At 43.7% G+C, this 17,688-nt stretch overlaps 1 protein-coding gene across 5 annotated transcripts in view; it reads left to right on the top strand.

The window, feature by feature from the left end:
• CACHD1 (cache domain containing 1) overlaps nucleotides 1–17,688 on the top strand; it is a 230,064-nt gene that overhangs the window by 164,770 nt on the left and 47,606 nt on the right. For all 5 annotated transcript variants that reach the window (XM_053243265.1, XM_053243269.1, XM_053243266.1 and 2 more), the window contains 3 exons: nucleotides 246–479; nucleotides 15,777–15,926; nucleotides 16,196–16,319. In XM_053243265.1, the coding sequence (XP_053099240.1) occupies nucleotides 246–479; nucleotides 15,777–15,926; nucleotides 16,196–16,319 (508 nt within the window). The remainder of the gene's footprint in view (nucleotides 1–245; nucleotides 480–15,776; nucleotides 15,927–16,195; nucleotides 16,320–17,688) is intronic.

The raw sequence follows: 17,688 nt of genomic DNA on the forward strand, positions 1-17,688 counted from the left end.
TATTTCTGACAAACAAAGCTTATGAGGTTCTTTGAGATATGATATCTGACTCTTTTGAATGATAAAAAACATATACTAAATCAAATATTTAAAGGCTTTGATTAGAAAATTATTTCCCATATGGGTCATGCGATTGCCTATCACTGTTCATAATCATTTCCACATTTGCATGTGTACAAGCTTGCATGATCACTTAATATACTGTATACTTACGTCTGTCCTTGGCTGTAACATCTTTCTTGCAGAGGGAGTGACAGGTTTAAAAGAATTGGCCTTTCTCCGAGATCTTGCAGAACAAAATTCGGCAAAGTATGGAGTGCCTGACCGAACTGCTCTGCCTGTGATAAAGGGGAGCATGATGGTCTTGAACCAGCTGAGCAACTTAGAAACCACAGTGGGTCGGTTTTATACAAATCTTCCAAATCACATGATTGATGAAGCAGTCTTCAGTTTGCCTTTCTCCGATGAAATGGGAGATGGTAAGTGCTTCACTTCTGAAAGTACCCATGTTCTACAATAAAATGGAAAGGTTTACTTTTTCCTGCCATTACTACATTTATAGCAAACTTAGTAGGTGGTATTTTTACAGGTCTTTCCCTTAGGGGAAGCTGTAAAATTAGGACATGCAGTCATAGAGCTACAACACTGAAAATGTTCTGCCCACAGTATAAGAAGTTTGTTATATGGAAAATTAGGGTAATGTGATATGATGTGCAAAAATGATGATGTGCTAGGTTACAATGTCAAGGGTGAATTTCTCCATTTCGATTGCTACACTCTTCCAAAGGGCTAACTAAACATTGTACGCAAATGTATGTAATGCAACTGAGACAGATTTAGTTATCTTGATGGATGATTTATGGCTGGAAACTGACCGAAGGAATTCTTCCCTCTTAGTGCTTTTGGACGTAATACTTTTGGACTTCCCTGTTACTTTTGATACAGTGGATCAGGGCTGTCCCAAGGAGGGTGTGGGGCTGGGGGTGAGTGGCACTCCCCCTCAGCCACACTCCTCCACTGCCACTCCTCACCCCCTGCCCTGCTGGATACTCAGCAGAGCACTTCCTGTCAGACTCATCCCCCGCACTCCGCGTCATCTGTTGCCCCGCTCTCCTTGCTCAGTGAAATGAAGTGAAAGGAGTTCTTCTGTAGAGGGAAATACCCTAGTAAGCTTTAGAGTTAATTTCGCATGTAGTGCTAAAGAGTTCCATAACCTCCCTCCTCTGGGCAAAGAGAGGTGATCGAACTTCCCAATCCCGTGTGAGCTGGATACTAAAGGAGAGGCCCATGTGCCTGTCAGTATGTAACTCAACAGGTCACCACTGGTGATACTAGCTCATCTCCCTTGGACTTGATGTGATTTCATGATTTCAGAGTATCATCAATACTGTTTATATAGAAGTATAATCTGAAGCAATACAGTTTGGTGTCATCAATATACTCATGACATCCAGCTCTATATTTTCCAGCTAGCTTGGTTCTAAACCTGTGTTTGGAGGCTGTGGTTGAGTGGATGAAGTTAAACAGGCTAAATCCCCAAAAGAGGGAGGTACTGCTGGACTTTATTCCCAGTGCTGCAGAGGGGTAGTCATTCCTGTGATAGATGGATTGGTGGACTTCCTTTTTGATTCGATAAGGAGACTATGGTTGCTCCTAGACCCTGCTTTACTCCTGGATAGACTGGTGTTAATGATGGCCAGGAGCTCCTCTTATCACCTAAATTTGCTACATAGGTTATGTCCTTTTCTGAAGAAGAGGAATCTTGTCATGTTGTTCTACAGTTCTGTAACATACTTTATGTATGTAAATCATACTTTAAATGATTTTAATTGTTTAATTGATTTTAGTTTTGATTTTAACTGTTAATTGATTTTAATTGTTTTTATTTGTTGTAAACCAACCTGAGCCATTTTTGGAGAGGCAGTATATAAATCATATCAAATCAATCAATCAATCAATTGCTATTGCTTCCTTTCTGAGGTTTGGAACTATTTTGGACAGGATGTTAAAGGCTTGTGGCTGCCGAGTGGGCATTGTGGTTGCTGATGTTGATTCTGTTTTTGTTTATTATTATTTTTTAATTTGTTTCATTCTCTTGAAAACTATTTCAAGCTTTGGGGAGGCACCGTATACATGTCCCAAAGAAATAAACAGGCCCAGTTAGCAAGGATTGCATGCAATTATGAGAGACATTTTCTGTATGGTTGGTCGTTACATTGAGAGTGCATGAGTAATCAAAATGTCTAAAAACACTCCTAGACTATAAGAACTTAATCCTAATAAACTGGAAATGCTATGCACCTGCCAACAAACTACATGTTGTTGTTTTTTTGTTTTTTGAAGGAGTGTGCGAGTGTGGATTTAGATAATTTCTCAGACATCTTGTCATTAAAAGGTTGTTCAAGCCTTCAAAATTGCACACAATGTGTTTAATCAAATCCAGATAATTAAAAAAGAGCCAAGGGCCAATAAAAATGGAAAGGTTGCTTCTAGACATATATTCAGTTCAATTCAATTCAATTCCTTTATTACAGTCACAGACCAGCACAGATATATATTTAGTGTGGATGCAGAATAGGCTAGTTTCCAAGAAAGGTATAAGGTATTAGTGTTGAGTGGTCAGACAGGGGAAAGTGTGGACTAACATAAATGATACAGGTCCCTTTGCAGATTTGTATAAATAAATATTTTGCAACACATTTCTTTATTTTCTTGTCCCTGGAAGACAAAGTGACAATGCCACAAGAGGCAAGTAAGGAAAACTGATAAATGATGGATTCTTATTCCAGTCACTGAGAGGTTCTATAATCATAGAGTGCTTCTGTTTTAGATTTCAAAGTACAACTACTGCACTGGTATTGAGTTAAGATGAGGAATAACATGCTACATATATAATCAGCTGAACAATAATTAAGCCAGTTGATACTTTACACGCAACATTTTTTTAAATATTCTTCAAATTCTCAGAGCTGAATAAGGGAAAAGGTGTGTAAAAAATTAGCTCTTAAAATGGATGCAAATGAAAAGGAGTGTGCTTGGCAGCTCTCTCCCTAAAATTGGCAGCTCTCTCCCTAAAATTGGCAGCTCTCTCCCTAAAGTTATTGGTTTTGGAGTGACTAGGGGGTAATGTAATACTAGTGCTAAGGTGGTGACACTTCTCATAAACCCTCCCACTGCTGGAGATTATTTTTCAGTCAATTTGCGAATGGACAACAAAGTATTTGCAACCGTTCAGATGTCAAGGAAAGATGGAAAGCATCCCCATTGCTTAAGCAACCAGGCCCTCATCCCGGTCAAGCCAAATATAGTTAACTAATTGCAGCAGAATAAAGATGCTTTAATGCAAATCCCTATTGAAAGTAATGCAGAAAAGATGGATAACATGTGCAAGTCCAACTGAACATCTGAATGTAGATGTCATTCATCTGCACCACACTATTTCTCACTAGAATGTGTATCCATATGCACATCCATCTACATTCTTACAAATGTGGATGTGCAACTAGTCTCACAATGCTACACATAACTAGAGCTGGATCAGGGTGAAAGTCTTGCTATGCAACCTGGTAGGCAATAAAACCTCAAGCACAGAGTCATCCTCAACATGGAACTTCATCCTAGTTGACTGATTATGTTTAATCTATGTATGAAGTTGTTTTTTAAGTGATGTATAAGTCAATCCTACGTGTTTACTTATTCACCTGTTTACTTGAAAGTAAGTTCAAATTTATTCAGTGGCCAACATGATGTGCAGTCTCTTGTCAACACTAAGGATCCATTTATCAGTGTAGCAAGCTGTGAAACTCATTCAGTTTTTTACATTTAAGTTGATTAAAGCAATGACAAGCCCCATTGGGGTAGCAAAATAGTTGCTGTGGAATGACTTTAAAGTACTTCCAGGCCGTAGTACTAGGGGTGTGCACAAAACTACCTGGCCTGGTTCAAACCAGAACTGGACTTAACCAGATTGGTTTTGCCCCCCATCAAACTCTCTCCCCCCCCATTTGGTTTGGTTCAGTGGGTGTTTGTCAGATTTTTAAAAAAATGTTTAAAAGGACAACAGCCATGCTGGGTCCCCAGTGCACAGGTGCCAGCAGCCTCCAAAACGGCTACCATGCCGGGAAATATGCCTGGAAAGGGCCGAAGACACCTGAACCTGGCGATTTTTACAAAAAGGAAGGCCGGTTGTGGGATAGGGAATCTCTGTGGACCCACCACCACCTCGGAGAAGGCCCCTCGAGGGGGTAAGGTTAAAAAAAAGTGGTTTTTTAAAAAGGCTTGACAAACCATCGAACGGGGGTGTTTGGGTATTTGGTCTGGTGTCACCTTCAAACCATTTCAGAGCTTGCTGTGTTGATAACTGTCATCATTACTGTTAGGCCAGCATAGTGATGCTATAAGAAGCTGCTGCACTGTAAATATCAGCAGAGCCCTTGACCCCATGATATACATGCCCCTTCATGGTGCCTGGTCAGGAAAGCTAACAAGGCAACTTTCAACAGTGCTGCTGCAGCAGTGGTGCTGAAGGAGGAGAATCCATTAACTGCTGGGTTAGCTTTCTGGGTCTAGACAGCAGCAGTAACCCAGAGGACACACATGTGGGCTGGACCTCCAGCTGCCTCGGATGGAGCCCAGTCACACAAAAAAGCTAATGAGGGTGGAGTGATGCTCCTCTCTTAGTGGAGCTACCATACAGGAGGTCTGCTGTTGTCCACTGCAGCCTGGTAGGCATCCCACTGGAACCTGGCTTATCAGGAAATGGTGGGCAGCAGGTGCTCATGTCAGTGATGGCACCAGTTCAGATTTCTCGTGTATTTTTCCTTTCATGTCCTGCCTGTCTGAGAATTGGGTATGAAAAAGTTTAAAATGGTACTGCAGCTAAGAGCTGTATCTGCTGCTGCTTCCCACCCTCACCCGGAAGCTAGGGCCTAATGAGGGGAGATTTACTGGGAATGCCAAGATTTGTCAAGGTGGATCCTTGGGCCCATATCTGGCCCCTAACACTGCCCCTGAGCAGAGAGTTGTATAAAGGTGGATGGACTGAGGGATGACTCACCAAGAAGGCATCCTAAAGTAGACCTGATTAAAGAGGTCTTTTGATTACATATATGACTTTTAATCTATTAATCACATTTGCACATTGGCTAAATGTTGGAGTCCCATTCTAAAGGCATTTTAGTCACCAAGTATCCAGAAATATTAGTGCAATCTAAGTGCCAAATATTAGGATGAGCAGAAGCCCTTCCAAAATGGGAATTATGATTGAGAGGCAACATGAAGAGGAAAGACTTGTCTCATGCATCAAGCTCCTGTAGCTATGCTTGTACAATCTGTATTGAAATGTCATTGTTATAAATAGCAATATGATCAGGTTGAAAGAAAGATTTATATTTCTAAACAGGAAGAAAAGCAATCTTTTTTGCCCAGCAGAACCAGATCCAAAAGTGATGCATGTGTATCTGCAAACACTTAAAGATGGGCATGATACTTTCCTGTAGTAATCTGTGGAATCATGTTCACTGAATTCAAATGAAAACCATATTCCTACAGCCTTAAAAAACAACTAAGAATTTGCACTGCAAATTCATATTTAGTTCCTTTTTAAAGTCCCATGAAATTATGCAAATTTTGTGTGGTATTTCTTCCTTTGCCCTCCAGGGCAGCACTGAGATTGACAATGCACATCCAGAATGATAAATCAGCAGTAAATCTGAAGAATAACGAGCTTTATGCATAAACAAGTATTAGGAGAGGTTAGGAAGCAAGAGAAAATAGCAATACTCAAATCATATCTTGCCTTTCTTCTTGAGAGCTAAAGGTGGCACACATGGAATTCTCATACAGTTTCTTATCCAAGCACTGATCCCACCTAGATCTGCTAAACTTCAGCAAGGTTGCTCTATCATGTTTCTACTCTTCAGAAAATTAGCTGGTTCTTTAGATTGCTCTTGGCAGTTTAAGAAAGGGAACATATACAGCATTTCTGAGCTATTTAAATACCAAGATAACTAGGTGCCAAATGTTTGCACCTGAACTTTTTCAAGACAAAAGTTGATTTGCAAGCAGTGTGAAGGCTATCAACTCTTCCCTCCCCCCCCCCACCCCGTTTGATGCTCTTTTGTGCTTCTTTTGTACCTGCTCAAAAAAAATATGCTGGTCCTTTTGTACCAGCATATCACCAGATATTCTGGTGATTCAACAGCTCTTCTAGGGATTTTTTTCTTCTTCAGCTCATGAAAAAGGCAATTAGGAAAGACAGAGTGACTGTGATTATATGGTGCCACAAAGCAAATGCACTCTGGCTACCTGATGAAACCTCCTCTCTGTCCTCACTCTGAATAAAGGACGGTAAAGAGGAAATGTGTCCCCTTAATGAAGCAACCAGGATGATGCTCCATGTTAAGGATGACTCTGTGCTTGAGGTTTTATTGCCTACCAGGTTGCATAGCAAGACTTTCACCCTGATCCAGCTCTAGTCATGTGTAGCATTGTGAGACTAGCTGCACATCCACATTTGTGAGAATGTAGATGGAAGGATACGCATTCTAGTAAGAAATAGTGTGGTACAGATGAAGGACATCTACATTCAGATGTTAGGACAGAGAAGGGAACTATGCCTATCTATGTTTGGCTCAAACTTTTGATAGACTAAATGGTGCCACAGCTGATGACCATCCAGCTGAGTATACCTTCTAGGCTGGTTCCAGATTCTCCACAATCAACTACATAGCAATCTCCCCAGGTTTACCAACACATCTGGAGCAATTTAAAATTGCTAGCCATCTGGATAGTGACCATCTCCCTGGAGAGTTACATCTGAATTTCTTTGGAAGCTTTTTACTTGCAGAACCAACCCATTTCTCGATTTCAGCGTTAGAGGTGCGATCCTCTTGCATAAGATGATCTGAAAGGACAGACTAACGTGCTGATGCTCTAGAGCAGGGTTTCTCAACGTGTGGGTCCCCAGATGTTATTGGACTTCAACTCCCATAATCCCCAGCCCCAGTGGCCTTTGGTTGGGAATTATGGGAGTCGAAGTCCAATTACATCTGGGGACCCACACGTTGAGAAACCTTGCTCTAGAGCATGCAAGAGTTCCAGCATTGAAGCGGCGAGAAATAATGGCGGCAGTCAGGATACAGAGGTGGAGGGCCAGCAAGCGAAGCCCCTCTGGCCAGAAGAGGTGGGTGGACGGCGGGCGAAGCTCCACCAGGCAGGAAGAGGAGGCGGTGGTGGCAAGGATGTGGGCACACGGTGGGCAAAGCCCTACCTACCAGCTGGGAGGTGGGAGGTGGCGGGATGGCCTGACCCGCCCAATGGGGAGAGCCGTGGGGGGAGAGCGAACGAGCGAGCGCGCCGCTGTAGGGGGAGAGCGAGTGAGCGCTGCTGTAGGGGGGAGAGTGTGCGAGCGTGCTGGGGGGAGCGAGCGAGCGTGCCGCGGGAGGATGCCACAGGCTCAGTGCACAACTGCACAGATGCGTTGTGCAGGGTCAGCTAGTTACCATATGTTGTATAAGAGAGATGAAGCAGCTGTCACAAGCCTAGGTCTGGATGTGGGTCAATTGCCAAAGTGGCCACCAGTATCTTGTACTGAAATAGAATCCCTAGTGAGGCAGCTTAACCTGGCAAAACCCCTGGCAATGACTACATATCCGCAGAAGTAATTAGAAATAATTTGGCATGATGGGCCCCAGTCCTGGCCTCTCTCTTTTCTTTTATTGACAGGATTGCATGTGTCCTTAAGGACTGGGATGACAATAATGAGTGGCAATAATAATCACAATTTATAAAAAGGGTGAAAGGAAGCTACCCAAAAATTACCGACATATTAGTCTTCTTAGGATAGTGAGCAAGATGTATGCTAGGCACTTATATAAGCATTTACGGGACTGGATGGATTCTGAAAATATCCTGGTGGAGGAGCAAACTGGCTTCCATGCAGGTCACTCTGTTATAGACCCTACTTTAATACGACAACATTTAGTAGAAAAATACACTTCCAAATCTAACTCTACTCTATATGCAGGATTTGTTGATTTTAGATCTGCTTTTGATCTGATCCCTAGAGAGAAACTTTGGTATAAGTTACTGAGATCATCAGTATACCACCGTTTAATTCTTCTGATATTCTTACTATATGAAAACTCTAGTGTGTTGCAGCACTCAGGGACATTTCACTAAGGAAATACCAACAGTCAGGGGATTCAGACAGGGATGTATCCTGGCTCTGCTTTTGTTTAACTTCTATATTCACTCTATCATTTAGGCAATCTAGACCATCATTCACCAAAATTAGCAGACAAACATCTTGCCATATTTTTATATGCAGATGATGCTGTCGTTCTCTTGCAAACTCCAATAGGCCTAAGAAGAACTTTGCGCTCTCTTGCTGCCTATTGCGATGAACAATCTTTAGAAATAAATCATAACAAAACTAAGATCTTGGTGTTTGCAAAGAGACCAAAGATTCAGAACTGGTCACTAAATGGGCATAGGTTAGAACAAGTTAAATATTCTGTTCACCCAGGCTTTTAATTAAATAGTGTTTTAATAGTTTTAACATTGTTTTTAAAATATTTTAAAAATTTAAATTGTTGTAATGTGTCAATCTTTTCTGTTATCATTTATTTTGTTTTAATTAATATTTTTACTTTTCTGTCATTTATTCTGTTTTAACTTATGTTTTAACCTTTTTGTTGTAAACCACCCAGAGATGTGAGTTTGGGCAGTATAGAAATATATTAAATAAGTAATAATAAATAATAAATATTTCAAACACCTTGGTGTAATATTCCAGGCTTCAGGCAGAAGGGGTGCACACAGAGAATATGTGAAGCAGAATGCACACAAGAGTGCACAAGCAATTCGATCCTTCCACTGCTCTAGAGGTGCCCACTTTATCCCCTCCGCAATAAAACCTTTTTTGGCTAAAGTACGAGCACAGCTCTTATATGGAGCTCAACTGGGCATGTATTCTAACTTCTTCAAGGTGCCATCCATGCAATCCAAGTTCTCTGAGGAACATTTTTCACATACCCCAATGTGTGCCTAGTGCTGTCCTTTGTCTAGAAGCAGGACTGCTTAATGTAGACACCAGAGCATGGATTACTATCTTTGAATTCTGGCTAAAGCTGGTTTTCCATCCCACAGGTTTAGTTGAACTTGTGCTAGCAGATATCTATCACTCCAGGTGGAAAAGAGAGTTGGAGGAAAGGCTGCATTATTATGGTTTCCCCGCTTTTCTTTGATAACTCTGGGGTATGAAAATGCCAGGGTCAAACTCAGACAAAGAATATATTATATGGAGCGTCAAATTGACCAAGGCTCTATTCCCATTGGTTTCCATTTGGGCAACCAAGTTCAGAGTTTCAACCCTGCTAGATATCTGAACTTGATAACTGTACTGAAATATTGCAGAGCTTTGACACAGGCACGATGTAATGCCTTGCAAACAGCAGTCCTGAAAGGGAGATATCAAAAAATCCCCTACAAAGAACATATTTGTCCCTGCAACTTGGGAGATATTGAAACAACAGCACATGTTCTCTTTTACTGCCAATTATACCGAGATATACAGCATAAATATATAACTCCTTTTATTAGCTGCCATCCAGGCTGCACAGATTCTTTTTATCTCTATTATCTTTCAACTGACCAGAATGACTCAAGATCTTATAATGTGGCTAAGTTCTGTTTAATAGCCAGTAAAATTTGCCAGGAGTTCATTAAGAATTATTTCTAGCTGATCTATGTGTCTAACCACTGTATAAACCTTGTTAGTTTATTTTGTTGGGCTTCTGTTCATAAGCTGTGCTGGTCTGTGACTGTAATAAACTGGATTACTGTAGTGCGCTCTATGTGGGGCTGCCCTTGTACGTAGTCCAGAAACTACAGTTGGTTCAGAATGCGGCAGCCAGGCTGGTCTCATCTAGGAGAGACCACATTACTCCTGTATTGAAGGAGTTACACTGGCTGCTGATATTTTTCCAGGCAAAATACAAGGTGTTAGTTATAACTTATAAAGCCCTAAACAGCTTGGGCCCTGGGTATTTAAGAGAATGTCTTCTTCATTATGAACCCCACCGCCCATTGAGATCATCAGGAGAGGTCCGTCTGCATTTGCCACTGGCTCGTCTGGTGGCTACTCCGGGACAGGCCTTCTCCATTGCTGCCCCAAGGCTTTGGAATGTGCTCCCTAGTGAAATAAGAGCCTCCCTATCTCTGACAATTTTTAAAAATTCTTTAAGGACGCATCTGTTCACCCAGGCTTTTAATTGATGCTGTTTTGATTGTTTTTAATGTTGTTTTAAAATATTGTTGTTGTTTTTAAATTGTGTTTTAAATTTCTTGTTTTTGTTTTAAACTAATGTTTTAATGTAGTTTTTATCTTGTAAACCGCCCAGAGATGTAGGTTTTGGGTGGTATAAAAATATGTTAAATAAAATAAAATAAACATAAATAAATAATAATAAAGTATTGATTGATTGGCATTCAGATGTTCATTTGGACTTGCAGATGTAATCCATCATTTCTGCATTACTTTCAATTGGGATTTGCATTAAAGCATCTCCATCTCCATTCTGCTGCAATTAGTTAACTATGTTTGGCTTGACTGGGCCTGGTTGCTTAAGCAATGGGGATGCTTTCCATCTTTCTTTGACATCTGAACAGTTGCAAATACTTTGTTGCCCATTCGCAAATTGACTGAAAAATAATCTTCAGCAGTGTGAGGGTTTATGAGAAGTGTCACCACGTTAGCACTAGTATTACATTACCCCCTAGTCACTCCAAAACCATTAACTTTAGGGAGAGAGCTGCCAATATGTAAGCACACTCCTTTTCGTTTGCATCCATATTTTAAGAGCTAATTTCCCCCCATTTTCCCTTATTCAGCTCTGAGAATTTGAAAAATACTTTACACACAACATTGTTAAAATATCAACTGGCTTAATTATTGTTCAGCTGATTATATATGTAGCATGTTATTTTTCATCCTAACTCAATTCCAGTACAGTAGTTGTACTTTGAAATCTAAAACAGAAGCACTCTATGATTATGGAACCTCTCAGTGACTGGAATAAGAATCCATCATCTATCAGTTTTCCTTACTTGCCTCTTGTGGCGTTGTCACCTAGCCTTCCATGTACAAGAAAATATAGAAATGTTTTGCAAAATATCTTGCAAAAATGTTTGCAGAAAGAGCTTTTGGGCAGCATGGTGGAAAGCGCACTGGAAGGTAGGGATGTGCAAACAGGTTCGACCCTGAACCAGTTCGATGTCGGAACTGTTTCGGTTTGACGGTTCGGGGTCAATCCAAACCCCGCCCATTCGGTCCGACATTGGATTGAACCACCCCAGCCCTGATGGTTTGGGGGGGTTCACAATTTTTTTTGTGTGAATTTTAAAAAAACAAAAACCTTTCTCCCTTTTAGGGAGTTCCTTGGGGTGGCAGGGTGGTCCGTGGAGGTTCCCTCCAGCCCGTTCGGCCAGTTCTTCAGCCTGTTCGGGCCTCCATAGTTCAGCACGGCAGTGAAAATGGTGGCCATCGCACATGCACAAATGGCCTCTGTGATGCCTGGCATTGCCATTTTTGGCTCTTTCACTGCCCCAATGGGTCTGTCTTTCTGTTATACAACTTAAATGGCCCGTTCCGTCCGCCACTGCATCAGTAGGTAAACTGAATGAGTTTCACACCTTTTTACACTGATACATTATTATTATTAATATTATTATTATTATTATTATTATTATTATAACTTTTATACCGCCCTTCCAAAAGGCTCAGGGCGGTTTACATTAAAACACCTTAAAATCAGTTAATAATTAAAATAAAAATTACAAAACATAACAATAATTAACAATTAAAAACATCATAAAACTACAATTAAACAATCAAACAATTTAAAAACAAATTTTTAAAAAGCTGAGAAAGCCTGGCTGAAGAGATGTGTTTTCAGGTGTTTTCTGAAAATTGCAAGAGATGGGGAGGATCGTATCTCAGCAGGGAGTGCATTCCACAATCTCGGGGCAGCAGCTGAAAAGGCCCGTCTCTGTGTAGCCACCAAACGAGTTGGTGGCAACTGGAGACGGACCTCCTCAAGTGACCTCAGTGGCCGGTGGGGCTCATAGCGAAGAAGACACTCTCTTAGATACCCGGGGCCTAAGCCGTTTAGGGCTTTATAAGTAATAACTAGCACTTTGTATTTTGCCCGGAAACCTACTGGCAGCCAGTGTAACTCCATCAACAAAGGAGTAATGTGGTCTCTCCGAGATGACCCAGAGACCAACCTGGCTGCCGCATTCTGGACCAACTGAAGTTTCCGGACTACGTACAAAGGAAGCCCCACGTAGAGCGCATTACAGAAGTCAAGTCTGGAGGTTACCAACAAATGTACCACTGTTTTGAGGTCACTGATCTCGAGAAACGGGCGCAGCTGGCGTATCAGCCGAAGCTGATAGAAGGCACTCCTGGCCACCGCCTCAGCCTGAGAAACCAAGGAGAGACGTTGATCCAGAAGTACTCCCAGACTGCGAACCTGTTCCTTTTGGGGAAGTGTGACCCCGTCTAGAACAGGCAGATCAAAATCGTCTCTAGAGTTCTGACCCCGCACAATAAGTACCTCCGTCTTATCTGGATTCAGCTTCAGTTTATTCTCCCTCATCCAGCCCATTACTGCTTCCAGGCAGGCATTTAGGGAGGATATGCCAACTCCTGAAGAAGTTGACATGGAGAAGTAGATCTGGGTGTCATCAGCATACTGGTAACACCCAGCTCCAAATCCCCTGATGATCTCTCCCAGCGGTTTCATGTAGATGTTAAAAAGCATTGGAGAGAGTATGGAGCCTTGAGGAACACCATACCTAAGCTCAGATTTTGAAGAGCAACAATCTCCAATCGACACCATCTGGAATCTGTCCGAGAGGTAGGAGCGGAACCACTGAAAAACAATGCCTCCCACCCCCAACCCCCTCAGACGTTCCAGAAGGATACTATGGTCGATAGTATCGAAAGCCGCCGAGAGATCCAAGAGGACCAACAGAGTCACACTTCCTCTGTCCATTGCCAATTGGAGATCATCCATCAGGCCAACCAAGGCAGTCTCCACCCCATAGCCCGCCCGAAAACCAGTTTGAAATGGGTCTAGATAATCAGTTTCCTCCAAGACTGCCTGGAGCTGAGAGGCCACCACCCTCTCAATTACCTTGCCCAACCATGGGAGATTGGAAACTGCCCTATGATTGCTCAACTCTGAGGGATCTAACGCAGGCTTCTTTAGAAGAGGTCTAATAATTGCCTCCTTAAGAGAAGGAGGCATCCTGCCCTCCCTCAGAGAAGCATTTATGATTTCTACCAGGCCGCCTACAACAGCCTCCCTGCTAGATAGAACAAGCCATGTTGGACAAGGGTCAAGAGGACAAGTGGTAGGCCTCACCGCTCCAAGCAGCTTGTCCACATCCTCAGGAGTCACAAACTGAAATTGATCCAGCCGAATCGTATAAGAGGGGTTGTCGGACACCTCCAGTTCAGACATCAGATTAATTGTGGAGTCTCCATCTAGGTCGGCCCGAATCCGAGAGATTTTGTCTGCGAAAAATTCATTAAACACACCACAGCGGGTAACTGATGCTTCCAAATTCTGGTTCAAGGGAGAGGGAGCAGATACTAGTCCCCTGACAACCCTGAACAACTCCGCTGGACGTGAACTCGCAGAGGCAATACGGGCAGAAAAGAACCGCTTCTTTGCCGCACGTATCGCCTGAGCATAGATCTTTAAATGTCCTCTATGTCGTAATCTGTCGGATTCGAGTCGAGTTTTTCTCCACTTGCGCTCCAGTCGCCTACCTTGCCGCTTCAGCCCCCGTAGATCTTCCGTATACCAAGGGGCCAATTTTGAAGCAGGTCGGAGGGGACGCTTAGGAGCAATCGTGTCTACTGCCCTGGTAAGCAAGTTGTTCCAGTTTTCAACCAGGGCATCAACAGGATCACCTGCAGAGCCAACATTAAATCCCTCCAAGGATCCTTGGAATCCTACCGGATCCAGTAACCTCTTCGGGCGGACCATTCTAATAGGCCCCTCGCCCCTGCGGAGGTGGGAAGTGGTTGTAAGTCCAACCTTAACCAGATGGTGGTCCGTCCATGACAACGGGGAGATCGAAGGAGTCCCCACCCACGGAGCACCACCCTGATCAGAATAAAAGACCAAATCAAGCGTGTGACCTGCAATATGCGTCGATCCAGAGACCGCTTGGGATAGGCCCATAGTTGTCATGGCCGCTATGAACTCCTGAGCTGCCCCAGACAAATTGGTCCCAAAATGAACATTGAAGTCCCCCAGCACCAAAAGTCTGGGAGACTCCAACGCAAGTTCCGCGACCAAGTCCGTGAGCTCAGTAAGGGATTCCGTTGGGCAGCGGGGCGATCGGTACACCAACAGAAGTCCCAATCTATCCCTGGTCCCCAAACTCAAGTACACACATTCGATATGGTCCAATACCCTAACAGGGACCCTGGTAAGGGAGATGTTATCCTTATAGACCACAGCCACTCCACCTCCCCGCCCACGTCCCCTCACCTGCTCCTCTACAGAATATCCTGGCGGGAGAAGCTGGGACCAAACTGGACCACTAGCCTCCCCCAACCAAGTCTCAGTAATACACATCAGGTCGGCCCCTTCATCCATGATCAAATCATGGATGAGTTCTGATTTATTTTGGACCGACCTGGCATTGCAGAGAAGCAAGGTAAGGTTATGTGGGATGTTGGCAGTGCTCCCCGAGATCAAAGAGCTGGCAGGAGAGCCGGAAAGGGGGACAGCTATTAGATTTCTGACCACCCTTCCCCCGGAACAGCCTGCGGACCTGCCAGTGTTACTTCTTCTATTCCCCACCACCACAGGAATAGCAGCCCCACCTTCAACGAAGGCATTCCCTGGCTCCCCATCTCTAGACAAACCCACACACATTACAACTTCAGCCCAACCTCAGCACAACCTAAACTGATTGAACAGAAGCCTCCCTCTATACAAATGGTTGGACAAAGTGTCCAGCCCTCGCCCTCGTTTCTCACCCGAAGTGGCTCCCCCAAAGGGGCAACCCCCTTTGGTGGCAATCCCGCCGGTGGCGGGCCCGCTGCCACTGGCAGTCTTCCTATATAGGCTGAGCAGTAAGCACAGCAGGTGGAACCAGGGAAAAAACTGCCCACTCACCCTTACAACCCCAGTCCTGCAAAGCCTCTCCACAAGCAGTCCTGGGAGAAGCAGATGGCAACCCAGGAGGGCAGAAGAGAAGAGGCAAACACCCCAGTCTCTCACCCTGGGGGAGATGGAATCCTCTTCTCCAGCAGGCTTCTGGGGGCTTTGGCTACTGGCAGTCTTCCTATATAGGCTGAGCAGTAAGCTCAGCAGGTGGAACCAGGAAAAAAACTGCCCACTCACTCTTACAACCCCAGTCCTGCAAAGCCTCTCCACAAGCAGTCCTGGGAGAAGCAGATGGCAACCCAGGAGGGCAGAAGAGAAGAGGCAAACACCCCAGTCTCTCACCCTGGGGGAGATGGAATCCTCTTCTCCTCTTCTCCAGCAGGCTTCTCCAGCAGGCATGGATCCTTAGTGTTGACGGGAGACAGCACATCATGCTGGCCACTGAATAAATTTGAACTTACTTTCAAGTAATAGGTGAATGCATAGGATTGACCTATTCATTACTTTTAAAAAAAACACCTTCATACAGAGATGGTGGAAGTTTCCTATCACTAATTGTGTATTTGCTTTTTTCCACAGGTCTGATAATGACTGTAAGCAAACCTTGTTATTTTGGAAATTTACTACTAGGAATTGTTGGAGTTGATGTTAACCTGGCATATATTTTGGAGGATGTCACTTATTATCAAGATTCTTTGGCTTCTTATACATTTCTGATAGATAATAAAGGTAACTTTGTAGTTCAATAAATCTTGCTTAAGAGATTCAGTAATCAAACCTGTACTATTTGAAATAAATCATACTGACTTTTGTTTGCCCTTGAAATCATTTATCCATTGCCACTGGAGTTCTTTGTGTGAATATCCTTTACTGTAGTTACTGTTACATAGATAATTAGTAATGCAATACATACTAATTTGAACATAGATATTCTTCAAAGCATGTTGTAAATGTAATGTATTCACAATATGATACATTGACTTCCCCCCCATTTTTAGGATATACACTTATGCACCCCTCCCTTACCAGACCCTATTTGCTTTCGGAACCACCACTTCATACAGATATCATACATTATGAAAATATCCCAAAATTTGAATTGGTTCGACAGAACATTCTCAGGTAAGACTTTGAGATAATTATTCATACCAAATTGGTGCGTGTATGTTTAATCCAGCAGAGGGGGAGAGGGAGAGTCCATCCACTTCCCACCTGGTGCTGCCTGGAGTGAGAGATCAGGTGGGTGCTAGGGTTTCTTCTGCTGTTGCCTGCCTGCTTCCCCTGTGGGGCTGAAGCCTCAGGTTAACATCTGTGGGAAGTGGGGGCAGGATTGGGACCAGCCCCTGAGTGACTCAGCTGTTCCTCGGGTCACCTGCTCAGTTTTGGGCTTTATAGGAAGGCTGCTTGTGGTGGCGGGTCTGCCACCAGCGGGGTCGCCACCAAAGGGGTGACCCCAAAGGGGGTCACCCTTTGGGGGGAGCCACTTCAGGGGAGAACAAGGGCCAGTGCTAGAGGGCTTCTGTTTGGTCACTTTTATGCTGTTCTGGACTTAGATTGAAGTTGTTGTAATGTGTTTGGGTTTGTCAGGAGATGGGGGGACAGGGGGTGCCTTCGTTGACTATGGGGCAGCTATTTCAGGTAGTGGTGGGGAATAGAAGTAACACTGGCAGTTCAGCAGGCCGTTCCAGGGGAAGGGTAGTCAGAAATTTAATAGGTGTGTCCCCTTCCGGCTATCCTGCTAGCTCTTTGACCTCAGGAAGCACTTCCAACAACCCACATAGCCTTACCCTGTTAATCTGTAATGCTAGGTTGGTCCAAAATAAACCTGAACTCATCCATGATTTGATCATGGATGAAGGGGCCGACCTGGTATGTATTACCGAGACTTGGGGGAGGCTAGTGGTCCAGTTTGGTCCCAGCTTCTCCCTCCAGGATATTCTGTAGAGGAGCAGATGAGGGGACGTGGGCAGGGAGGTGGAGTGGCTGTGGACTATAAGGATAACATCTCCCTTACCAGAGTCCCTGTTAGGGCATCAGATCATATTGAATGTGTGTACTTGATTTTGGGGACCAGGGATAGATTGGGACTTCCGTTGGTGTACCGATCGCCTTGCTACCCAACAGAATCCCTTACTGAGCTCACGGGCTTGGTTGCGGGACTTGCGTTGGAGTCTCCCAGACTCTTGGTGCTGGGGGACTTCAATGTTCATTTTGGGACTGATGTGTCTGGAGTAGCTCAGGAGTTCATAGCGGCCATGACAACTATGGGCCTATCCCAAGTGGTTTCTGGACTGACACATATTTATTTATTTAGCAATAGCAATAGCACTTACATTTATATACCGCTTTATAGCCGGAGCTCTCTAAGTGGTTTACAATGATTTAGCATATTGCCCCCAACATTCTGGGTACTCATTTTACCGACCTCGGAAGGATGGAAGGCTGAGTCAACCTTGAGCCCCTGGTCAGGATCAAACTTGTAACCTTCTGG

The sequence above is a fragment of the Hemicordylus capensis genome, chromosome 4 (assembly GCF_027244095.1).
Source record: "Hemicordylus capensis ecotype Gifberg chromosome 4, rHemCap1.1.pri, whole genome shotgun sequence".
NCBI lineage: Eukaryota > Metazoa > Chordata > Lepidosauria > Squamata > Cordylidae > Hemicordylus > Hemicordylus capensis.